This window comes from Microtus oregoni, unplaced genomic scaffold, assembly GCF_018167655.1.
Source record: "Microtus oregoni isolate MIOR12 unplaced genomic scaffold, Mior012 000038F_ref0000394, whole genome shotgun sequence".
NCBI classification, from domain to species: Eukaryota; Metazoa; Chordata; class Mammalia; order Rodentia; family Cricetidae; genus Microtus; species Microtus oregoni.
Window position 1 is genome coordinate 18558478 of NW_024543097.1, and position 27248 is coordinate 18585725.

The following is a 27248-nucleotide window of genomic DNA, read 5'->3' on the forward strand; positions in this document are numbered from 1 at the left end:
GCCAAGCGCATGCACATGCCGTGCAGCCTCCCGAGCTGTGAGATAAAGGGACTGGACTCGTCTTGAGACCCTCCGCTCTCCTTTCCCGCTGCTGAGATGCCTGTAAAATCAGACAGATTGTAAGCTACAAAAGAGCCAACTTGAAATTGCTTCTTCCTTGCTCAGATTCCTAATTTTAAATTAATGTCTTTGAAAACTTACGCAAATATTGGGGGGTATTGTTTTAATATACAATTTTAAACTGCAAATAAGTGGCAGGAATTAGCAAAACCCCTCAATATATCACTCTCTCCTGTCTGTCTTTCTGTATCTATCTATCTATCTATCTATCTATCTATCTATCTATCTATCTCCCATATGAATAAAATATGGATGATCGATAGCAGTTCCTAGGCTAAGTTATTTATTGATTATCCATTACAGTTGGAACTATGTAGGACATCATCATCTTTCTTAGCTTCAGTGTTCCTATAAAAATTGGAGTGCTCTGTCCTTGTACATATTTTCTTGTTTTCTAACATGACAAAAAGGCAACACTGACAACTCTATTATTGACTGACAAATTATTCCTGTTTCTGATCCGACTATTCCTATTCTGTATTCAGAGGAATACAATCTTCAGAGAACACACGAGTTAATTTGCATTAACCCAAGTCATAAACCAGCTCACCAATGAACAGGTACTATATACAGTGTTTTCTGTACTGATGATATGTAACTATTAAGATAACACTGAAAGCTACTGTATCAAAGTTTCATCTGCCCCCGCCCCCCCCCCCCCAATGCTTCAACAAGAGACTCTGAGAAATATCAAAGCAGAAATCCAAGTTCCATTGATACTTTCCCCCCACTTTCTGAAGAATGTGGTATAGGACTTATATTACAGGCACTGGAACCCTCGAGAGAGTGCCAAAGTAAGCATAGGAATTTACAAATGATCTTCTCATTTATGGAAAGGCACCTGTTCACATAAATCATTTTACCTTTCCATCCACAGCTTTTTATATAAGGTAACAAAAATGCTGACATCTACCAATGACTTTTAATAATGCAATTTCAACAGGTAAGTGTAGCCTTTACACTGAATTCTATGAACATGAAGTAAAACATGATTCTCGGTCTTGATGAATTTACAGGAAGAATGCAAAGTAAGACAAGTTTGAAGGTCAGAGAAAACAGGAATCAAATACTTGGGACACAAAGGAGCGTGAGAACACAGAAATGGTCCCATAATCCAGCTGGAGGCTTTGACTGGCATAGCATAAACTCTCCATAAGAACTCCTAGAGTAGCAAAAAGATGTGATTTTGGGTCAAATGAAGCATGGATGAGTAGAGGCTGAGCGGATTTGGAAGTGGGAAGAGAATATTTTTATCAGAAAGAAGAAAACAAAGACTTTCGTAACTATAATACATGTTCCACAATGTTTAGAAACCTGCATTGAGAAACAAATCCTAAGCCTGGCGGTTGTGGCAAGCAGGACTACAGGAGAAGCCAACCATCAGATCTGATGTAAACTCAGACAGGAGATGCATTATATTACATGCATGAAGAACTCAGACTTATAAGGAGAGTTGTGGTTTTTGCCTTGTAGGCTCATGACCTATACTACAGCTAATTTTAAGGCATGATGCAAGTACTTTCTGAATAGTAGGAAGAGCACAGAGTAGGGCAATAATTTAGTTTGGGATATACTGGAGCACACGCCGATGTCGTTTTTTTTCTTGTGTGTACTGTGATTGGCTTTCCTGAGTTAGAGAGAAGGTGGCATAGTTCAGCTAGCATGCTTCAATTTGCAGACAACCCTGGGCACACCAGTGGAGGCTGTGGAGCTGTGGAATGAAGGGCATCCATCACCTATCACACTGGCTGTCAAAAGAGGAAAAAAGGCTGGAAATTGATGCTGCAGTGAATTGCGAGTCACTGAAGGTTTTTCAGCATGAGGTGATGTGATTAAAATTGTGTGTTTGCAAGTTAGCTTTAGAAGTAAGGACATAAACATGATAATTGTAGATTGGTCACCAATGTCTAGATTGGTGAACAGAGGGGCAAATCATTCCCCAAAGCAATTGAGATGCTTGATTTCAGGTGTATTTGATTCTCATTTTATTTATTATTTGGGCCTTTAGTTGTCATCATTCTGTCCGTTGTAGCCAACTCCTGGAATGCTTTGGAACAATGATTCTGTACGCTATGAATATGTGTTACTCTCATTGGTTACTGAAGAAGCTGATTGGCCTATAGCAAGAAAGGATAAAGTAAGGCAGGACAATCAGAGGATTCTGGGATGAAGACGGGCTGAGTAAGAGAGCTGCCGGCAGATGCAGAGAGAGCAAGATGGGCACGTAGTACTGAGAAAAGGTAAAAAGTCACCTGACGAAGCATAGATGGATTAATTTAAATGTAAGAGTTAGCTAGTACCAAGCCTGAGCTGTCAGCTAAGCATTTGTAATTAATATCAAGCCTCTGAGAGAGTATTTGAGAGTGGCTGCTGGACAGGAAACTTCTGCCTACACCTGGAACTTATGGATGGACACTAAGTGAATCTTAAGTATATACCAAAGTGGATATTTAATTGCTTTCCTCAGATTCTTGGAACCCAGAACCACTTCAACCTCTCGTTTATTTTCTTGTCACGTCTCGCGTATGCTCCAGTCTCTAAAAGGGCAGCATTTTCATACTCTCATACCCTGGAAATGTATGTGTGTCACTACCTCTTCCCATCCTAAAGTAATACTGACAGTAAGATAAAGCTACTTAGTAAAAAGGTGCCTTTACTAACTGTGTTCACTTAAGATAATGGACAGATGTCTTCGCACCTGCAGCTTTAAGTTCATAGGCCACCAACATGTGATAGGGTTAAGCACTTGTGAAGATGAATGGCACTAATAGTGATAAAAGTATAGATGTGCAAAAGCAAGCATTGTGTTGGTGTCAAATCCCAATTTCATAAAATATTGGAACTACTGTATAAATAAGTTTAATCTGGCTGTGAATGGTCCCAACAGCATAGGACCTTACTTGGCTAAGCATACAGTCTGCAAGGATTATTATGTACAAATTGTTTGGAGCCCAACCACACCAATTATAAAATCAAAATACTTGTCAATATGGTTAGAGATTTTGCAAAACACCAAGGCAGTTTAAATAGCTAGGATGTATTTATCAACTGGTCCACCTTCAGGAATTCTCAGTATAGTAGAGGTGGTACCTAAGAAAATTAACCTTAGCACCATGAAGAACTTGGCTTTTAGTAGCAGACGTTTGGAAGGCATTTCTATTTTAGTCACAACAGCTTTGAGGCTGGTTCGGACGACCCAGCTAAGACTTCAATGTCAGGCATCTGGGTTCTTGTGCTAATCAGATTCTAGGATGGGGAAAGGAAACGAGTTCGTATTTTCCTTTGTGCATACTGGATCTGATAACAAACATTTCCTTTCCAATGTATCTGCTATATTATTTTTAAAGGTTAAAGCTACATCCTATAAGACTAAATGTGTCATCTAGGAATACTTATGAACATGGATCTAATACTGACTGATTTGACCCCTATCATAAGGTGCTCAAGAAGCAGAACCTCCCAACTGCAATGGCATCAACCCATGTCATTTTCTCATTTGACAGGACAGGATTTAGGCTGGGGCCAGACATCAGACCTCAACACCAAGGATAATTTCCTTCTAATTATTAAAATAGGAACATTTAAAAGACTCAACAAACAAATGGTATGATAAGATGTATTTGGGTTCTATCTTTAATTTGATATTTTTAATCACAGAGAAAAAATGTACTTCATGTTTCATTTATTCTTTACTTAAATGATTCGGTGTGTAACTAGTCAAATATTGTAGAATTTTGGCTTAAATTAGACATTAAATAAGAATTTCTTACCCCTGACCATGGGCAGGCGTTCCATCTCTAAAATGTGACTTGTGCTAAACTCAAATGGCAAATAGCATGGTTAAGATTGATTGCTTCTTTTTAAAATCCTAGATTTGAGAATAAAATAGAGGAAACAATGTTTTTTTAAATAATGTAAATACATATTAGTTTTAGTAGCCGTGACACAATTCATTGCTTTCAAGAAAGATGTCAAGAAAGATAAAATCACCCTCCCGAGACTTTAAATGACATTCTTTCCAAATGAGACCTAAGACTTTTATAACAAAGTATATTATCCGCCAAAGAACGCTTGCATTTGTTAGAAAAACAGTAAATGTGTAGCCGCATATACTGACAGATTTAAAAAATTACTGATAGAAAAATTAAGCATTACTATTAAAATTATATCAATAAATCACTAAAAGAATCTTCTGCTTTTCCCAGAAAGAGATTAATGTTAGTGATCAGCGGTACTGTCACATGGTCTTTTTAATAAGCATTTAAAAGGGCATTCACTTATCTGTGTCACAGGAGGACAAACAGAGCCACCTAAAACTCAAGCATGATAAAATCTATTAACAGGAGTATGGTGCAACTTCAGGCTATCAAGGCTGCTTACATCTTCCCCAAAACTGGAGAAAATCACTACATTTCAATAAAATGTGTCAGTTGTTTCCTCTGTACTTGCCAGTTTCTATTAGTTGAATAAATATGCTTTAGAGCTAACAGACTGATTATTTATCAGAAGTGTTGGCAACAACTATAATTAGTAAATACTATAGGGGAACTATCTACAACAAAGTCAAAAAGAAAACAAGAATAAGTTATAATGTCTCATTTAACAGGAGGGAAGAAAGAGGAAAGAGATAGAGCCTCAAAAGCAAAGCAATGGCAGAATGAGTGTAGTAGAGATATTTCTAAGAAATATATATATATATATATATATATATATATATATATATATATGAGCAAAGACTTAGTGTGTATTTGAAAACGTACTTCAAAATGAAATACTGTTTAAAAGGTACTCTCCTGGAATAATGTTACCAACTAGAAAGATGTAAATCAGCTGGATTGAGGTGAGACTGAATCAGTCTTTTTTATGTAATATTTGTATTAAATTCTTGGCTTAGTCCATATATGTTTTGTGGTGCATTTTGATCATATGTACTCTATCAATTCCCTTTTATTCCTTCCAGAAATACATACCCATCTGAACGTTTGTCTTTTTTGTTTGTTTGTTTAATAACCCACAGAGTCTAATTTCTGTAGCAGCCCATGTACTCCAGCGTGGGGCATCCACCAGAGTGTGGTCAACCTACTGGGAGCCACACCCTTAAAGACAGCTCATCTCCTGACCCCGGCAAGCTATCAACTCTTAATAGTCTCTACAGAAGACAGAAGCAAGAAGGGTTTACTGTTTAGGTATAGGCAGCAAGCATGAGGAAAGTAATCTAGACTGTGGTTATTAAAATTGTAGGCTGAGATGACTGAACAGGGAAAATCTGCCTATCTGTCTTTCGATCCAATTGGATTATGTTCTTGCAGGGCACAGACTAACAAAGTTATTAAAGGCAAGACTCGGGAGCAGACCTGCATTGCTTTGCTTCTTGGTTTCTGAGCTCTGACACTGTGGGCCTGTGATGAAACGTTCGCATGCCCTAGTTTCTGCCTCTCTAAGTTGTGATTAAAAATAGGCTTTTGTAAGGATGAAATGAATTCATACCTCTAAGACATGAGCCTTGTTCAAAGGAAACACAATGTAGTTATCTGTTGCTATCATTTCATCCATCCCGAAGATGAAAACTCAGCCAGCCAAATGCCTTATTTTAACCTGAGAATTCTTTTAAGGCTGTACCACATACAAGCATACGACTGACTGAAATATGTCTTAAGCATGGTCTCAAAAAATGAAATGGAAGTTGATTTTAGCAATCAGCCAAAAATTCAATGAATCATAAAAATAAAGATCTCTGGATTGAATCATAAGCGTCAACCAAATGTTGACTGTTTTTATAACATACGGAGGGGTTCAATGGGTAAAGCAATTTTCCATATGCTTGTACACAGTCGTGTGATAAAATCTGCAAGCTAAAGTTGGATAGAACTAACTGCAAGTTCCTTATTGATTGTTCAAAAAGCCTAGTTTCCAGAAGGCAACTTGAGATTTTATTTCTACTCTATTAATGCTCTCTCAGTAGAAACATTAAACCACTCATGACAGAAACTGAGTAACAGTGAGTATAACTATGAGAAAATCTGTTACTGAGTTGATACTTTCATTCTGCAATTCATGTATCTCATACAAACACCAGTGCAGATCAATGAAATTGGTCAGAGATTTCAGGATCTTCAAACTCTCTCTATAGTAAGATTTTGCCTTTTACAGTTCATAAATACCTTTCTGCATAGTTCAAGATAATATGTTGCATGAGGCAACGAAGACCAACAAAGGGAAACACATGTTCTCTCTTATTTGTGGATCCTTAGCTCTGAATCCTTAGGTTGGAGTGCATGACTCAGAGTCACATAGAAACCGGGAAACTTACCAAGGGACCATGGTGGGAGGGAGAGAGAGAAGGAACTATAGAGAGGAGAATGATAGGTGCTATTAAGGGAGAAAGGGAAAAGTGGGTGGGACTTAAACAGCACAGGGTAGAGAGTATAGGAGTGTTAGGAGGGTAAAGCAGAGCACGGAAGAAGAATACATAATTCTAAGACTGTTTGGGAAGGCCACCAGGAAAACCCACTATGTTGTAAACTTCCTTAAAAAAAATATATCAGGATGGATGAAGAAAGTATGGAATATATACATATTAGACTACTACTCAGCAGTAAAAAACAATGACTTCTTGAATTTTGCATACAAATGGGCGGAAACAGAAAACACTCTCCTGAGTGTGGTAAGCCAGATCCAAAAAGAGGATCATGGGATGTACTCACTCGTATTTGGTTTCTAGCCATAAATAAAGGACATTGAGCCTATAATTCGTGATCCTAGAGAAGCTAAATAAGAAGGTGAACCAAAAGAAAAACATATAGGCATCCTCCTGAATATTAACCTTCATCAGGCGATGAAAGGAGACAGAGACAGAGACCCACATTGGAGCACCGGACTGAAATCTCAAGGTCCAAATCAGGAGCAGAAGGAGAGATAGCACGAGCAAGGAACTCAGGACCGCGAGGGGTGCACCCACACACTGAGACAATGGGGATGATCTATTAGGAACTCACCAAGGCCAGCTGGCCTGGGTCTGAAAAAGTATGGGATAAAACCGGACTTGCTGAACATAGCGGACAATGAGGACTACTGAGAACTCAAGAACAATGGCAATGGGTTTTTGATCCTACTGCACGTACTAACTTTGTGGGACCCTAGGCAGTTTGGATGCTTACCATACTAGACCTGGATGGAGGTGGGTGGTCCTTGGACTTCCCACAGGGCAGGGAACCCTGATTGCTCTTTGGGCTGACGAGGGAGCGGGACTTGACCGGGGGAGGGGGAGGGAAATGGGAGGCGGTGGCGGGGAGGAGGCAGAAATCTTTAATAAATAAATAAATAAATAAATAAATAAATAAATAAAAATATCAGGAGGAGTATTGCAAAATCACATTTTCTGGAAACAACAGGTTCATGACTTCTCAAGAGCTATGGCTGTCTATGCTAGACCTGCATAAGACCATACCGATCAACATTTCAGCATGAACCAGGCAGGGGTTTAGAAGGATCCACTTCTCGTTAAGGAGTTAAAGGCTGCTGATGACTGTCCAGGAAAGCTGAGTCAGTTGCTTCAAGGATAAGGTACTGTGACGGTTTCCCATGCTCCATTGGTCAGCTCTACACCCATGTGCATGTGGGCAATGGTGACTGGACTCAATGGATCACACACACACATGCGCATGCACACACACACACAGAAGAGAAGAAGATGGTCATAAATTTGAGAGGGGGGATGGGTGAGGAAGAGTTGCAGGTGGAGGTGCAGATATAATCAAAATGCATTGTACTTATGTATGAAATTCTCAAAAAAATGTTCACTGATTCTCACTAAGAAGAAGAATATTCATTCGGGAGTTCTGATTAATGTAAAACAATATTTGGGCATTGCATACTTAGTTTTGGAGGTTATTAGTATAATAAACTACTTTATCAGTGATAACAATAACAATATACTACTGTATCAGGCAGCCAGGATCCATAGCTGAGTCTGTTCCACCTCATGACCTTTGTTACCAGGCCTTTAAATTTTATTTGGGCCCAATGCAGACTTTTGGGAAGTTGGGGAGTTTTATTCTAGGGACACAGAGATTGCACAGCATATATGCTCTGTTCTGAAGAATGCAAGACCACTGAGAGATATTTGACCCTTAATGAAATAGAGGACCCTGCATAACACAGACACTAGGACGCAGAATCAAGTATAGTTCTTGTGAGATTTTTGATTACAGTGTGTAAAGATATGTCACTGTGATTGGTTTAATAAAAAGCTAAATGGCCAATAGCTAGGCAGGAGGTATATGTGGGACTTCCTGACAGAAAGAGCTCTGAGAAAAAGAAGGGAGAATTGCTAGCTGAACACAGAGGAAGCAGGACATGCAGGAAGAGAGATAAAAGGATTGGTATGTAAAATAAAAAGATAGTTTTTTAAGTAAAATAAAATAAAAAGACTCATTACATATAATCCTAAGTTAAACATCTATAAATGGTATTGTTTAGAAAAATTAAGTCCCTGGTCTACCACAGAGCATCACACACAAAAATTTGAACCAATCTACTACTAATTACACCTTTGAAACCTCAAATCAGCTGGATGGGATCCATCCCCATATTACAGTTCCAATATATAAGGAAGAGAAGAAAATACACTGTTGATGAACACATCACTGTTATGGGCTATACAGATACCAAGAAGCAGAGACATAAAACAGGGTTCTGAGTAGATGCCTCTAGCTTCTGAGTAGCGATGGGCCAGAATTCCAAGAAAGACTATATTAACTGGGCAAGCAAATTTCAACCAAGCCAAAATCAACTGAAATTAAAGCACTAGAAGGTACATATTAGAAACCATAATGTTCAAGTTTTAAATCCAGACACTGGGACCTCATTCAATAGGTTAATTCCGCTTGGCTTCAGTTTCTCCTGAAAATTAACATGCCTTAAAGATATCCGAAATGACTCTGTGTTATTATAATATTAAGTGGCAAAATAGCCTTGCATTTTTGCTTCAGTTACAATGCCATATAAAAAGTTAACTTCGTCTTTGCAGCTAATACAATTCCATCTAGCAAATTAGGCACTTAAGGAGACAGTTAATTCCTCTAGACCATTAAGGCCATTCTACACTTTGAGTTGAGTAAAGAAAGGGCAGAAGAGAAACAATAACACATTATGCATCACCTTTATTCTCCTTGCCGATACTCTGGGAAGTACACACAAATTAGACTAATACTTAATTGCATGAGGTTGTTATATGTGGTAACACGCCTTTCCTTCTTTTTGAAAAAATGGAAGCTTGCTGCAGATTCCAGCTTCCTCTGACTTATGCAATGAAATGACACCTGAGCAAACTTTGTTATTGTACAATGCATGCTATAATAGCAAACAGGAGAGAGGAACAAGAAAAGCTAAGACTCATTAAATGTGAGTTTTTCTACGTTGCACTCAGTTTTAGAGATTTTGGAGTTAGAACCGCGAAATAACAATAGAACAAGCCACATCAGAAAGAAAATGAACATAAGAGTTCTTTCGATAATTGGGAGTTGTGCAGCCTAACACTCAGTGACTTATTAAATTTAGTGACATTTACCCACATTTTATGATGAAGAAAAACTTCCCCGCTGAGATCTTCAGAGATAACTCCTGAGCCCTGCCTCATGACTAGCTCTGGGAATACCAAGTGACACAGCAAAAAAAAAAAAAAAAAAAAAAAAAAAAAAAAAAATGCAGTTCCTACTTTCTAAGATTTCATTCTTGGAAAAACTTAGACTTCAGAAACACAAACCCTTTTTTAAAAATGTTATGTGACTGCCTGTATGTATTTATGGGGCCCACGTGTGTGCCTGCTACCAGCAGAGACCATAAGAGGGTATAGGATCCCTTGGAACTGGAGTGACAGGTAATTGTATGCCTTCATATATGTGCTCAGAACCAAACCTGGGTGCTCTTCACGAGTAGTGCGTGCCCTTAGCCACTGGAACATCTCTCTAGTCCCTGAATATGAATTTCCCCCGTATGACGCTAAAAGCGATGGTAATACGTCAAATTCAGAAATTAAAAGGCAAGTGACAGACTAACGCAGGCTGCAGTTCTAAGATGTAATACGCGAACAGAATTGGGCTTCACCAGATGCTTTTGTGCACATATCTGTGTTCTTACACCGAGGTTCAGAGAGAGAGAGAGAGAGAAGCCTCATGTGTTATGAGATAGTTAGAGACACAACAGACTCACAGGTACCATTTCATTAGTTCTTTGATAAAGATACAGAGGTTTTCCTTAAACAACTTAGATAATTCTCAAGCAAGGAGTGTCCCCAGATCACCTCTGGAGAAACACAGTTTTATTAGAGGAATTTGGAACCAGTTAGAGCCTGTTAAAATACGAGGAGTTAAAAGTCTAGCCTCCACTTAACACCTCATACAGAGCATTAGGGCAGTCCCAATGGACAACCCTTGAAACTTCCATGTGAGCAAAGGCACTGCATGCTAATTTTTTCAATTATAAATAAAAATCAGCTGGGTGTTGAATAATTCATGGCTTCCTGCAGAGCTGAATTTGAAAACATCAAGCTGGCAGCCTGAGCCATCGAAGCCCACGCATGGACAGCTGCCATGCACGCATATCTCTTTCTTTTTTTTTTTTTTTGGAGATTCTCTCCACATGCTTTATTAGTTGGATTTCCACATTAGCGAGTCACATGAAACACAATCCATATCACAGAGGCCACAGTATAATTACAGACAAAGATGAGGCCTCTACAGCTTGCTGGCACAGAAACCTGAAGGGAATAAGGTATTGTTCTCTAATGTGTGGGAGCCAAATCCTGGCTAGAGAGAAAGACAAATCTGATAATTATTGACTTACTGGAGGTCCCTTCCGAAATATGCACTCAATTTTCAATTACGATAGCTGCTGATCACGGAACAAGAGATCGGTCATAAAATGGTTATATTTCACAAGTCAGTAGGACGACAATGCTGAGCGCATTTGACTCCTTTGAGAAGACATTAATTACCTGAGAAGATAGTGTAAGCATGACATACACTGGTATTTATAGGTGAGGTTTTGAAATTTCAATTTCTTCCCAGTGAGCAAAAGGGGAACATGTTGATTTGTGACTCTGAATTTTCACACGCCATTCTTTCCAAAATGACTCAGCTGTGGTCCTACTTTGGATTCACTCACCAAATAAATGCTGAATTGAGGCAGTACAGGACCAAAGCACAAAAATCTTTTCCAAACAAACGCAGTATTTGATAGTCCAAATCTGAACCATACTTGTTCCAATAAGTGCTTTTTATTGGTGAGTTTTACTACCTATCCGTTTTTATTCCCTTCAGATTTTGCTAATGTGGATTGCAGTGTTTCATATTTTAGTGCTTCACAGAAACCCTGAACGCACCTCCTGAGTGTTCTGGTTCCCAGGGACCTTCACCAGGCTGCTGTGAAGAGAAAGCTCTGCTCTCAGCTGGCCTCAGAGTTGACTCTAGTCTGTGGAATTTGTGGATTCTGTCTCTGACTAGAATAGCATTTCCCCTCTCCTCACGCTCTGCACCCTCTCTGGCATCAGGTCGACCCAGGTCCTTTTTCTGGACTATGTTCGCAATCTCAGCTAGCGGGTCTGAACCGGAGTCTGCCTTCTCTGCGGGGTTATGTCTGTGCACATGAACCACACCTTCCCTCTCTCCTAGCAGCTTGGAAAGCAGTGAATAGAAACCACCTGTGGGGAGAAAAAAGAGAGAGAGAAATAGGCAGAGTGTTTACAAGACAGATTTACAAAACGTGGTTCCTTAGAAACACCATTTCTTGATTGCGACATTGGCAGAGAAGCAAGGGTGTTTTCAGACTTTCATATAGAGAAGGGATGGAGGGATGGAAGAGACAGAGGAGGGGGACAGAGCGAAGAGGGAACTCAAACACTGGTATTACAGTTTACATTTCATTCATATACCATCTTCTCCCTGCTACTTCACACACACTGTGACCATCAACATTGTACTAGAAACGAAACAAAATAGCTCACATGGGGTTGCATGGCGTGTTTTAATCATTGGCTTTCATAGAACAGTTTAACTGCTATGGAAATTAAGAGTTTAGGAATCCATCAGATTTCAAAAATAAAAATAGCCATCACTGCATTAAAGAGAGCTATCATCACAACCAAACAATTTAAGTTTGTTTTAAACACCTGCTAAAGCATAAGCTACAAGGAATCAAATGCTTTTTTTTCAAGACTATTTGTGGAACATAACCAATGGATCAGACATGTGTACATGTGACAACTAAGAAGCCAGTCTTAGGGTTTCTCTATAGCTAGCATGAGTAGATCCAATTGCTCCTCTAAAGCAATAAATGGAGCAGCTCTAGAATTATTATTATTTTGATATAAGAATCATTTAAAAACAGTTGGAAACAACATAAAAGATTAAAAAAACCCTAAAAATCATTAGCTGTATCATTACTGTTTTTTTTATATTAAAGAATGAACATGGGAAGGATTTTATGAAAATAGGCCATGAAAAAATTGTGGTTAGGTACAATATCAAAAGAAAGCCCATATAATATTTTAATTATCATCATATCATCATTTACATGAACAAACCCATTACATCTGCTATGTGAATGGAAAATAGACATGTGGTTTCCCAGCAACCTCCTAGTTTTCCTGTTCTTAACCTATTGTACATGTTGGCTGCTTGGAAACCATGATTATAGATTCTGATTGCCTACATTTAACTGCATCTACAACACCACTGGATAACTTTTATAAGCCTTTTTTTTTTTCAGGGCCATGCGAAGCCAAAAAGTCATAAATGGTTTGCTGTAAACCACTGAAGAATAAAATCTTAAGACATTTGTGCAAGGGGATACAAAGTCTTTCCAAACTTACACTAACACACTAGTCAGAGTTTACAAATAATCTTGGCTTAGCAATAAAAAGTAGGTTTGAAATTCTTGCTGATGCAATCAGCTTATCCTAGGTGAAACTTTTAGTCAGAAAAAAATTCCTAACTAAGGGGGAAATCTCTTCAAAATAAACAAAACAAATCATGACTCAACCAAATAGGTTAGGTTACAGTCACATTCTGCCTTCCAGAAGAAAGTTCATCCACTTCAGCTAAATTCTCTCATCATGCTTGAGTAATGAGATATTTCACACCGAAAATAAAATACAATGTTATTTCCAGAAGAGGTGAAGCACACAATTTCAGAGTTAAATCAATGTCATCAGGTTAATACGAAAGCAGAAACACAGACTGAACACCTTGCCTAGCCCGTCAGCTTCATCGAAGTTGAAAAGTGGTCGTAAGACACTACATGCAGAACACTCTTGTCCCTTTGAAAAAGTCATTTGAAATCATCTTTAGGTTAGGAAAGTAAAATGTTAAAGCAACATGACAGTCTTGGCTGTACTGGGCTGGAAAAACACAGCTCCAGAGACCACTAGATGGCTGACTCACTATCTCCCAATTTCTTTCTTTAATGCAGGAAGCTGACAAGTCAACTGTTCTCTTTCTCTTTCTTGCCCTGGATGCTCATGGACAGATAGGATCTTGAGTTGGTAACTGTTTTTCTTAAGCACATTAAGATCTGTGGATCTATGTCTGATGAGACATGAGACGGGGCAGGATATGAACAGAAGAGGTTGCCTGGGAAAGATTTTCTCCTATTGTGTAAATTGTTTCGACTCTGCAGATGGTTTCTTTTGCTGTGCGGGAGCTGTTCAATCTCACATAACCCCAATTGTCAGTTCCTTCTCTTCTCTAGCTGCTGGAGTCCTTTGCAGAATTTCCTTGTCTATATTGAAGGGCTTGCTCAAGCTTTCCTTTGTCATTTTCAGAATTTCTTATTTTCCATTAGGGTCTTTGATCCACTTTCAATCGAACTGGGTAACCGATAAGGATCCAATTGAATTCTTCTACATAGTGGCATCCAGCTTTCCCAACATCATTTATTGAAGATGCTCCAATGCATGTTTTTGGCATCTTTGTGTCAAAAGGTGGCTATTTAAGAGGGCATAGGGTTGAGCAGATGGAAGGAGGGAGAGTATTGAGGGGAAGGTTGAGTAAAAATAAGGATGCATGAAAAGGTTATATGGAAACCCACTATTTTATGAGCTAATTTAGAAACTTAATTTTAAAGGAGTTTGAACTGAGAGAGCATGCATGAGTACATAGTGCTGCTCCCAGAAGTCAAAGAGTATTAAACAAAAATCCCAGAACCAGGCATGAGACACCTCCCCATGAACTTTTTGTCAGGGAGGCTCTGAGAGCTCCCAAAGCAATAAAGTCTCTTGTTCTTGGTTACCCAACAGAACTAGATGCTAAGACCCTAAGATGCCATTCACTTTCGTTACGTGACATAGAGAAAGCAAGCTGGCACTGAGATGGAGACTTCTCTGTTGGCTATCTTTCATAGTTCTAGGGCTTCCTCTCAGGCAGTGGGACCTAGTGGAGTTGGTGATGTGAACCTAGGACCCCTAGCTGGAAGGTGGTGGTTGGCTGGCCGAGAGGTGGTAAGCTGGCTGCGGGGGGAGCAAGGATACTTCCACACACACAGATCACTGATACTGTCAGTGGGTAGTGGTTAGTGTAGAGACCCATAACTGATAAAAAATGCTGATAACTAGCTGCTCAGTGTTCACCATAAGTAGGTCATGTGCATCATTTGATCCATGGCTCAGAGGCCATTACAGAAGAGGCCGAAGACAGAATTTGAGAGCCAGAAAATGGGAAGGGCGGCTGTGAAATGCTGTCCTATGCCCTGACTACTGCCCTCATGAACTCAGAGCATCTGGGGTTACTAGAAAAGACCGAACCCTAGCATTCCATCATGGATGGAGGACTCGTGGTGGCCAACCTGTAGATGAACTATAGGTACAGGCATGGGGAAGGAGAAGATCATTTTTTTCCTGTGGTACAGCCATTTCTATGTTAGCTATGTCCCAGATAACAACACCACACCTGTGATCATGTAACAACCCTAATTAGACCCAGTGGCTCTTTAATAAACATAAATAAAGGGGTGGGGGTGTTGCTGGGAAGAAGGGGTCCAGAGAAAGTGAGATGGCATAAATTGGAGTAAACATATTAAAGCAGATTATATGCATGTATAAAGTGTCAAAGGATAAATCAAAAAAAATTCAAAAATTATAGGTAACTTGCTTTGCTGTTGGATTATTTTTGGGTCTTCTATTCCATTGGTTCACGTATCTTTAAAGTCCACATATGAAGAGCAAGCTATACCTAATTAGGTGTACTGGATGCCAGTCCTACCTGTCCCTCCTTCACATCTTAATCTTTTCTACCTATATCTTCTCTTCGCCTCACTGAAGGCTTCAGTGCTCATGGAGGATGGACTGGCTAAGGCTCTGATTCTGATGCACGATGCTGAATGCATAAAAAGGATGCATCCTCTGCTGTCTGGTGATGGATGGAGCCACACCTCCTTAGAGTCTCCTCGGTTATATAACACAGACTGTTATCCTTCATAGTCTTACATCTTTCCGCTTAGAAGTTCCGACACATGCATGCACTCATATGCATGCACCCCCTACACAATTAAAAACAAAATCTTTAAAAAAATTCCTGCATTCTGATATGTTTTCCTTTAATCTCCCCTTTCAGATACTGGAAACTTGACATGTCTAAAAGTGAATTACTTCTCTGCTTTCCATTTTTTCCATACTTATGCCCTCACTCCAAAACACTGAATTTTCCCTTCTCTCTCTAGTGACCACTAAGTCCAAATTAAAGTGATTAGGAGTGATTTTTGCTTGCTGACCACAGCCCTCATCAGGGATCCCCGTTGTCCTCTGGTTATCGGGCGGAGGGAAGGGTTGCTCCCAACAGACCCAATTCTGGTCTGAACTTGAATCCTATCATGAGATGTTGAAGTCCCTCCCCCTCTGCTGACTGGCTTGCGACTCAGAGAGCCCGCCTCTCCGAGCCCTCTGGGTTATAGTTCAGACACCTTCCTCTCGCCTCCCTCCGCCTGCGCATTTCTGAGAGGCTTTCTCCTGTTCTATTCTGAGACTCTCTACTAAAATAACCGCATAATTTATTTCCAAAACTGGGATACTTTGGGTGAGGCAGAACATTTTAATAATATTTATGCTAGGAAAACTGTGGACGATCCTAGAAAGCGGTTTGCTACCATATCTGTGGCTGACAGATCACAGTCATTCCAGTGGCTTCCAGCCCATGCAGAATGGCAACAGTAGCCACTGTTTTAGGCTAGCATGACCTCATAACTTTGCTGACTCCGCATGTAATTTAACATATTTCAACCCTGTGACATAGTCTCTATTATCTCCCAGCTGGTAGGAAGTGAAGCAAGGACTCTAAGCACATAGTCTTACCGAGATCCATTCTGCTGAGGTTTCGATACACTGTGGCTCCCGAGTATTTGCAGGCCAAAAATTATTTCCTTTTCCTAATTATTAACAGTGTGGAAATTTAATCAGATTATTGCATAATATCTCAGAATTCTATAGGAAGAAGTCCATTCACAGATACATATCCATTCAGAGGGTGGGCTAAATAAACCTCTTTTTAAAACACAGCTACACCTCCTTGGGCATTTTGTTATAGTAACACAGCTGACAAATCCACCTTCTAGGCTGTTCACTGCCCTGGATCTGGGATCCTTTCTCTTCCAACAAATTTACTTCCAGTCTGGCAATCGACATTGTTTTTCCTTTAAATTACGTTCCTTCCTGCTTCAGAAGTCAGGTTTACTTTTGGAAGAAACAACTTTCTCTTTGTTCCAACCTGTTCGTAGTATAGCGCTAGGAGCTTGTCAACTAATTGGGGCACGTGCACGTGCATTTTGTCAAATGAACTGAAGGATAATGACTGGTTTCTCTGTTGTTGAGCACGAGAAGAGCGCTTTGTTTATATACCTCATCAGTTTTACCTCCTGCCGTCAACATAACCTTTTATGCACTAGCCAATCCTCCACAATGTGCTAAAATGTTTTCACACATTTAAATCATCTCTGGGAAGTGCAGAAATTATGATATAAATGTCAATAGCGAGAAAACTTCTTTTCTCAGTCACTACTACATTCCTAGTGTTCAGTGCAGTCCCTATCACGGGAGTGCCCAATCAATGGTTCTAGGGTTTTACGAAAGTAGTAGCTTGTGTAAGATGTTGCCTTTGCTTCTGTGTCAGTAGAGACAATGTTTTTTTTCTTTTTTGCCTTGATAATGCTATCCTGCAGAGAGATTGCGCTTGTTTCTCCAGCATCCACCAACACTTTGATCCTGATGAAATGCACAGGCAGGTCTCTGATGTAATTGGACTGAGACAGCTTGATATTTGAAAAGCCCAATTAGAGTAGCAGCCGATGAGCTGAGGAAGCGGTAGTGCACAGTCAACGGATGCAAACAACAACTAAACTCAAAATTTCTAGCAGAGTGTGCTTGCATTAACCACCTAATGGAACAAGGAGGGTTTTCCTGTTTGGTGGGAACCATTTCCTATTCCTTGCTCCCTGAGAGGAATTTCCCTTCTTTACATCTGAGAACACCATGAGAATACGCTAAAATAAATGCAAACATACACTGGAAAAAAAAACGTGAAGACTGAGACATGAGGCCAGACGTGGTGGTTCGTACTTCTAATCCCAGCACTCTGCAGGCACAGGCTGGGAGATTACAGGTCTAGGTTAGCACTGGCTATATATATTTCAGGCCAGCTCGGAGTAGAGAATGACATTGTCTCAAAAAAAAAAAATAAATAGAAGACAGAAAAATGGAAAAAAATAAAAGAGAAAAATTGCTGTGAAGTTACTTTTAAATAAAGATAATTAGATTAAAAAATTGTCTTTAACTTATAGAAAATGTAAAATCTGAACTGAGGCAGATAGTTCACCTTAAAAATAATGGCCAGCTGCAAGGACTGAAGAGATGTTTCAGCAGTCACCAGGACTGGCTTCTCTTGCAGGGGATCTAGGTTCAGGTCCCAGCACCCACACAGTAGCTCCCGACCATCTGGAACTCCAGTTCCAGGGGAGTCAACACCTTCCTTTGTCTTTTGTGGATACTGCACACTTACATATGTTTAGGTAAAACAGTCTTATACATTAGAGTAAATAAGTAAAAATATGACAATTTAAAATGACTAAGAACCTCTTATTATTTTCTTGGATCTAAACGTCCACTGATAGCAGAAGTCACTGGTGCTTACTGTATAGAGCAGAGTGCTCCCATCACTGGTCTGTGCTTTCCATGGTACACAGAGAGGGAATACGCAGTTCACTGGCAGTTTCACTACTGACAAGATATGCCAGGTTTCCACAGTAATAACATGTAAACAAACCAATACTAACATGTAAGATAACTGAGTAACGAAAAGGATGTATGGAATGGAAACAGAAAGTATTAAAAAAAACCAGTTTAATATTTGGCTTTATGATTGTGTCGGAACTGACTTTCTCTATTGGTCAAATTCGATTTGGTTTGTTGACTGTTTACTTGCTATGAACTCACAACATTTACTCTCCAGCCTTTGAGTAATAAACAGGAGATCACATGAAGCCCAGCTCAAGGCTCACAGATGAAATGGATCTTATTACAGGAGAGTAGGAGATAGGTGAGAAATATCAACTAGGACTAAGCTTTTGCAATTACCATGCATACAGATCTACATGGGAAGTTCAGCCGTGTGATAAATGATCACTCACATTTTGTTATTAGGAAACCAATTCTAAACAGCATCTATTCAGCTTCCAAGAGGCTTGGGGATATTTAGAATTGTGCTTGATAGATGAGTTCAATAAATAAAGACTTGTGAGTAACTCATAAATCACAACAAACTGATAAATTTTAGCAAATGAGACCATATACAAGAACTGTAGAGTATTTAAAACTGGGCTAACTGACATTGAGGGTCCTTGGAATCAGCTAAGAAAAGAGTATTAAAATCACGTGTACTTTGTAAGGAGATCAAATGAATGTCTTATTCTGAACAAGGCAGAGAATTATACGTTTCAGCTACTACATCCGAGTGTGTCTCACACCTACAGTTTACCAGACCTTAACTGAGGAAGCGGTGTTGGTCTACTGTTACGGCTTTCACTTGCCACCCGGTTCCTTGATTTTGCTTATTTGATAAAACATGTCAATGAAAATTCATTTTCTGTTAGCATAAAACCACTGCGAAATTATTCTGTTTCACAGAAGGTGTTTGATGACCTGTAACTGCCTGGGGTCACGGACTGTTTTCCCTCTACAAACTGTGCTTTTGTCCTGTTCTCCCTGCCTTGGGATAATAGCTGCTCGCTCTGACCTTTGCATAGAAAGATTGATTATACGAGGACACAGAGACTACAGTGAGAAGGGTTTTTGAGCAAACTGAATAAAACACGTCGACGGGCCTTTCTGCAGCAAAAGAGGCCCCATTCTGAGGATGTGCTGGCATTGGGCATTTGAGTTCTCCGCTCTGTCTTGAGCTGGGGAAAACACTGGACCACACCACTACAAGCGACATAATTTAAGAGCAACATTGTATTCAGAATTTTAAGGATAGCAATGCTACATACACTTCTACATACACTTGTATAGATTCTCACATGAATCAGGTAAGCTTTTGATTTCTAAATAACACTGACAGAAACATCAGGCTGTCTCTCTGGCCCAGCAAACAAGTGTGAGGCGAAATAAGGAAAACTTTAAAAACATACATTCGTTTTCTAAACGTATCAGCTGAGAAATGAGGGATCTCTGTGAGTGTGTCCACATCTGCTCTGGAAAACCTCAGCATCACTTCCTTTCAGACAGCTTGCTAGAACTCATTTCCTCCGCCCAGAATCACAGTAATTGAATTCACACATATATAAGAGCTCATGTTTAATTTACTGTACTTATTACATATGCAGGCGCTAGTTCACTTGTTTACTGGACTTATTAAATACAGGTAATCATTCACTGCTGATCGTACTCATATATGGAGGTAATTCTTCACAATGATTTAAGGGATGGTGATATTTTATCTTTATGCATGGAAACACATTAATTAATTTTTTCACATATAAGCTCATACATGGAGAAAGGGATATTTAAAGATCAATAGCAGTATAACCTAATTATGCTACCATTAAAAACAATTGTTACAGGTTGGGTATGTACCTTAGTAGCTAATACTTGCTTAACATTACCAGGGTTTGATTCTCAGCATTGGAAAAAAAATCAACCTTGCCAACAGTTTTTATTATATTAGGGAATATAAAAGATATAATAGTTTTAAAAAGAGAATATAAATGATAAATAATGGTCTAATATATTTTTCCATATAATGTATATATGAATGCATACATATTTGATATATATATATGTAACACATATATTTCACATACAGGATTTTCTTTGTGCTAACAACCTCTTGTTTATTTATAGTTTGTATAGTTATTTTCTTTCCTGAATAGTGTCTTAAAGCTCAAAGCAACCATTATTTAAGAAGCCCTGCAGACTCGTGGAACACCTTGTTAAAATGTTTTCAGTTCCTGTATTATCTAAGACAACTGGACGAATAAATCTCCGATGTAGTAGTGTTATGTAGTTATTTGAGCAATGACACCATTTGAGACCGAGTCTGAAACAGGCTTGCAATGGATACTGTAGAAGGCCACTGTGCCAAGAGTAAGCACAGAGACCACGCCACAGGGCTTCATGTGACTCATCTGTCAACTGATTTTCAGTCAAGATTAATGTTCTTGGAGTTAATAGCTAGATTTTTAGTGGTAAGAATTTCAAAGAAAAGAAAGAATTGGATGAAGCCATGTTAAAAGAATAGCTGAGTTTAATTGGATTTTTTTTTTTTTTTTGTCCATATTGGAGACACATATAAGCGGCAAGTTCCAGGGTTCCCCCATCTCAATCCTGTTAAAGCTGGGGTTACTAATGCATACCACCACATCTACTTTTATGTGGGTGCTGGGATTCAAATTCAGATCTTCACGTTTGTATGGCAAAATTTTTACAAACTGAGTCACCTCTCCAGCCCCTGTAGCTACATCTTTTATTTCAGTTGACAGAATCTGAGTGTTCCCCATGCACTTTTATGATCTTAGTAAAGTTTATACTTTAAAAAAGATATAGCATTTATTATATTTCTTGTATTTTCTCTACCTAATGTCATTCCAATGAACGAATGCTTCATACATACTTCCTATATGTAGGTTTGCAGATAGGTAGTGTATTAGTACTTGATGTGTATGCACACACACATATGTATGTGTGGAGAACTACATAAATTATTTGCAGAACAACCTATACCTGGTGAGCAGTACAGAACCTGCCTTCACATACAGGTTCCTGATGTTGTTTTCTTGTTTAACAACTATTCTACTCTTTACTACAGTTTAAGCTTTTCTGTAGAACTAATATAGACATTATCTGTTGGTTTGTGGCTGGCACTAAACAAATAATTTACGTCTATTTTTTATTGAAGGTAAAACCATTAAAGAGTTAATAAAATTTGGAGGAAAACATTGGGAACCATTTGAGTCAGAACAACAAAATAAAATAAAATAAAAAACAAAATAAAATCCTGGGTTAAGTTTAAGGGCTTACTTTAAAAATTATGACACAGGGGGTAATTTATTTGAATAATTACAGTCCTCCGACTAGCTATTTGGTCAGCATGACTTCCTAGGGAGTGAAATAAATAGATATTTTGTGCAAATAAACGTCTCTTTGAAGAATAGGTTGTTCTCCCAGTAATGAGTAGATCCATCCTATGCATTGTAAAGAACTAGATTGACCTCATTAATATATCAGATAATCTGTATGAATGTGCATAGCTTTGTTTCTCTACTTAGTCCTTAGCTGATGGCCTTCAGTGACCAGTGGGCTTACACAGAGACGGCAGTGGCCATTGGCATGACTTTGCGAGCTATTACTTCACAGAATGTTGGGGGGATGATAGATACAGCCATTCCAACATGGGAGCACAAAGGCTTACTTTCCAAAACTGAGGCAGAAGTATAGTTCTTTCCAAGTTATATTACTTTCCGTACAGTATTTTTCTTTTCTAATTATAAGTAGAAGAAAATAGAAACAGTAGGAAAATTCTTCTCTGGAATTCACGAGAGTCTGGGCATATTTAAAGTTTGATGCTATGAAACAAAGGCAAATATGAAGGTTTTTCGGTGTTTTAAGGGATAACAATAGGAATAGCTGAAACTCCCTCAATCTTAGTGATTAGAAGTAAGAATGATTTGAGGCCAGTTTGGTCTACAGAGCAAGTTCCAGGACAGGCTCCAAAGCTACGCAGAGAAAGAAACCTGGTCTCGAAAAAACAAAACAACAAAAACAAAAACAAAAACAACAACGACTCAAAGTAAGAATGATTTGCTCATAGGGCTTTAAGGTTTTTAAACTTGACCAACTAACTAAACCAACGTGAAGAGGAAATGATAGTCCAGCCTTACGCATCTCCCAACGGTGCTCTCATTCAACACTGTCACATGGACATTCGCAGTTGTGCAGGAATTTTAAGAGTGCACGAACTATTTCAAAGGCATGAATTCAAACTGTATCCAATGCCAAAATAACTCTTTGTAAATCTGGGCAAGTTTCAGCATAGTCACTGTAAGCTCTGTTAATAGTGCCTGTAATCAGGCTGTGAATCCTGCACTCTTTACAAATGTATCAACAGGACTGATAAATTTAGCTATTTTAAGTTATACCCCCAGGTTTTTAGTGCAAAATCATCTCCCTGTTTTAGATTTAACACAAACACAGAAACACCTGAAGCTAGGCTATATTTTAGAATGCTCTACTTTAATAAGGTGTTTTCTTTTTTTTTTTTTGCATGGATATGTGAGTGTGGCGTGTATGCATTTATGTGTGTTTGCATGTTTATGGGTGCACAGGTGTGCGTGCCCGTGTGTGTAGGTCAGAGACTGATGCAGGTTTTTTTCAACCGATCTCTGCTCTATTTTCCTGAGGCAGGTTATTTTGCTGAACCCAAAGCTCACTCCTTTGGCTAGTCTAGCTAGTCAGCATGCCCTGGGGAATCCCTTGTCTTGGTTTTCCAAGCTCTGAGATTACAGATGGACTACCACACCTGCCTGCCTCTTATGTGAGTGGTGGAGATCTGAGCTCTGTCTTTGCGCTTGCTCTGTAAGTGCTCTTTTCACTGAGCTCTTGGCCCAAACTTTCAAACACTGTCTATAGAAAACATTTATTTATTTGTCTTATATTGACAAGTTATTGCATTAATATTAAGCTAATGTTTAAAACCATATCATATTTAATCTGAAATGAATTACTTGGAGATGTATTCTAATACCTAAAACAAAGCATTATTTTCTAAAAGATTGGCAAGAGGACCAAAACTCTGGAGAGTGCTTTCTCACTGCCAGCACACATAGTTTATGACATATTAGCTACAAACAGTCCTACTGCACAGGACACAGGAAAAGTGATGCTTCTTAACTCACGGCAACGTAACACAAGACTCTGAGTGTATAGCAGCAGGCCGTCCTGCCCTGCTGAGGGCAGAGAAGAGCGACAGAAACAGGCAGGCTTAGTTCTCAATTTCTTTTTGCTTCAAAGGCAAATATAGTTAATAAACATTATAATTTAAATGGAAAAGTTTACTGGATTTCAAAAGGCCTGTTTCTCATGGCTCTATTTGTTTCTCTATGAACTATATTAAAAAGTTACAATAGGAAAGAAACCGAAGCAAAGACAGAGAAGCCTAAGATGACTAAATCACACTGAAGAATTTTGCTCTTGTGGCTAAGCACAACTGGCCATTTCCTCATAAATTATGCATCATATAAGAACAGTCATGATATGGTTTGAGGTTGATATAGAGACAAACTATTTGATGGCTTCGTAATTTGGCTGCCTATTTGGACAACAAATATTTTTATAGGATAATTACAGAAGTAAGGATACGTACCCTGCTCCAATACCTCTTCCCCTTCATGCTTTGGCTGCTGGATTAGAGCTGTCTTGTCTTTGTTTTCCGTTTCTGTAAAGAATTAAAGAAGTTGAGCATGAATTATCAGCATATATTACATACTTTATTAGTTTATTGGGATTTGGCCACCAAAACAGCAATACCACTCAGAATCTTGTGTTGATTACATTATCAAGAATCTTTACGTTAGAAATGTGCTCATTCACAATCTTCTGCCACCCCGAGCATAGCTAGAAAAATACAAAGCCCCAAGGCAAAAGGTGGATGAAAAGAAACAGGTTAGTTTAAGTTAAAAGAACTAGCTAGAAATGAGCCTAATACAGGCTGAGCACTCATACCTAATATTAAGTCTCCATGTCATGATTTGGAAGCTTGCAGTGGCCTAAAAGTCAAAGCCTGATACAACTTCATGCAGTGAGACTGGGTGTGTGTTTTACAATGTTAAACTAAAGGAATAGCCATCAAGGAGGACCATTGTGCTGATGAACAATAAGCTAAAGCATGAATCTGAGAATCAGACTCCAAGAACAAAGACCAGGAACATTAAGAATTATTTTTTACTTGAAAAGGCACATTAGGCAGATATGGCTGGAAAGGATAAGTATTTTCACAATTCAAGATATGGTATAGATTATAAATCATATAAAGTCATTTCTGCCTACAGAAGGAATGAGGTAAAAGTAACATAGGAATTATAGAAAGAGAGGTTTATATTGGTGAGATTGGTCACAAAATTAACAGTCTTTTCATCACTGGCTGATAATATTTGTCGTGTGTGTGTGTGTGTGTGTGTGTGTGTGTGTATGTGTATATGCACTGTATAAGTGTGTATATATTCATGTGTGTGTGTGTATGTGTGTGTATGTGGATGTTTGATGCATCAGTTTGTGGAGGCTACATGTCAACACTGGATGCCTTTCTGAATAACTCTTATTTTTCATGACACTGTCCTCTACTGAGTCAGGAGTTCCGTGATTTGTTTGGGCTGGAGAGCTTAGGGTCCTCTGTCTCTGCTTCCTAGTGTGCAGAGATGTGTACCACTGTGTCCAGCTTTTTACACCAGTGCTGGGGACCTGAACTCAGGGCCTCAGGCTTTCATACTAATTACTGTACCAACCGAACCATTTTCCCAGTGACCTCTTTTGACTGTTTTGATGGAGACATAAGCAAGTAGAGACTGCATATGAAAGAAAGAGAGGGAATATTATGCATGTATAATGATCGACTGAAGATGCTAAAATGATTTTAGATTCATCATATAATCAAGCGAGACAACAAATGAAACTATGGAGCACACGATCATGTGATACTCTGTTAAATATCCCACTCACCTTTGTGATGGCCATGCATCATAACCATGTCAGATTTGACAGTAATTGGAATGTTGGCCTCTGCTGGTATAGTTCTGAACATATCCGGAGCCACATTCTGTGTACAGGTCATGAAGGAAACTGCATATTTGGCTTCCATGTAATACATAATGTATAGGTTGCACATTTCATCACTCGATGTGCCACTGTAGGGAAAATCAAGTAGACAGAGCACTAGAAACAGTTCGTACAAAACACATCCTTAATGCAGCGAAAGGGAAGCCAGTAAATCTGCCAACAATGGACTCAGCAGTGAGAAAACTACATCTGTATCACAGTCTCAAACACCCAAATCACATTATCGAAGGTGTAATTCCACCTAACAATGGAGTATTGATGTCTGGGTACTCTGTGCCTGTCACCCAATATCACAGGTGAAAATGGTATTCAAATAGTTCAGAGATGCAGTTTTCCCCTCCCAAATCATTTAATTCTTTATTTACCATCCATGTTCCAAAACCCATAAATAAATTATATTTTTAATAAATTACACTGTTCTAATTATCAACATTCACGAAGCTAGAATCATCTGGTATTCTGGTTTATCTCTATGCTCTGAGAAAAACACTTTGACCAATAGCAAACTAGGGGAGGAGAGGACGTGAGTCAATTTACGGGTTACAGTCTAACAGAGAAATTCAGGGCAGAAGCTCAAGGAGTAAGTTTAAGCAAAAAATGATGGAGGGGCACTATCTGCTGGCTCATTTGCAGGCTCAAACTTAGGTAGCTTTCTTACAAGCCCAGGGCCACCAGCCTAGGGGTAGTGCCATCTACAGTGAGCTGGGCCCTCCTATATCAACTAAGAATCAAGAAAATTCCCCAAATGCAAGACATTATACTAATCTGATCTAGGCAGTCCATCAATCAATTAAGACTTCACACTCAGATGCCTACAGCCTGTACAAGTGGAAAGTAAAAGCTAAGCAGGACATCTGTAAAGGGTGTTTCAATCAGAATGATCTAGATTAGATTCACCTGGAGGCAAGACCATTTGGAAGTCTCGTGATTGGAAGAACCAGTCCAACAGTGGGTGACATCATTCCCTGCTTTGGGGTCCTGAGCTAGGACAAGCTGAGCGGAATACAGATGCATGCAATCATTTTCTTTCTGCTCTTGACAATAAATGTCACCCAGCTGCTTCAATTTCTACCTGCTATTACTTCCATGCAGAGATGGTCTCTAACCCAGAATTGAGAGCTAACAGACCAAAGCTTTCTTTTATAAGCTGGTTTTTATCAGGGTATATTATCAACTCAGCAGAAACAAAACTAGAACAGATGGTCAAATTTAAAATACTTCAATAGGAACATCACGCATTACATACAAGTACACTTACTGTCCAGTATCTAGAAACTTGTTTTGGATTCATTGCCTCCTTTTCATGGTCATGTACCACCTAAAGCATCATAGGTATACCCCGATATCTGACCTTGCAACTAGAGCGAAGGAGCAAGAAACGTAAGAGTCCCAGTGAATTCTGCTTAACCTCTTCTAAGGGTGCACATCTTACCCAGGCAATACAGGTAACACTGCACAGCTGATAGATAACGCTAAACATAGATGCTTAAAACAACGAAACAGCTATTTCTAAGAAAATCATTCCAGGTAATAGAAATAACACCCAGTCTTTACAAAGAACGCTTTCTTCCTCAGTCAACAGAGGCTACCAGGTATTTAAGATTTTCTGTGGAAATTGAGAAGGCTTTGTATCCATGCACTTCAGAAGGATGTATAGCAACATAGTGCCGGAAAAAGAACATTTCTTTTTTGGTTATTTGTTGTAACAATTTTTAGCAAGCCTAATCAAAAACCAGCTCTAAAGTAGACTGTGTGCTCTGGAGAT

The 27248-nt window shown here is 39.0% G+C and overlaps 1 protein-coding gene across 10 annotated transcripts in view; it reads right to left on the bottom strand.

Moving 5' to 3' along the window:
- Positions 1–27248, bottom strand: part of Pam (peptidylglycine alpha-amidating monooxygenase) — a 296395-nt gene that overhangs the window by 41248 nt on the left and 227899 nt on the right. For 5 of the 10 annotated variants that reach the window (XM_041631780.1, XM_041631778.1, XM_041631781.1 and 2 more), the window contains exons 13-15: positions 25367–25551; positions 24015–24086; positions 11501–11818 (exon numbers count right to left, since the gene is read on the bottom strand). In XM_041631780.1, the coding sequence (XP_041487714.1) occupies positions 11501–11818; positions 24015–24086; positions 25367–25551 (575 nt within the window). The remainder of the gene's footprint in view (positions 1–11500; positions 11819–24014; positions 24087–25366; positions 25552–27248) is intronic. The other 5 variants (XM_041631786.1, XM_041631785.1, XM_041631783.1 and 2 more) reach the window with 1 other exon arrangement.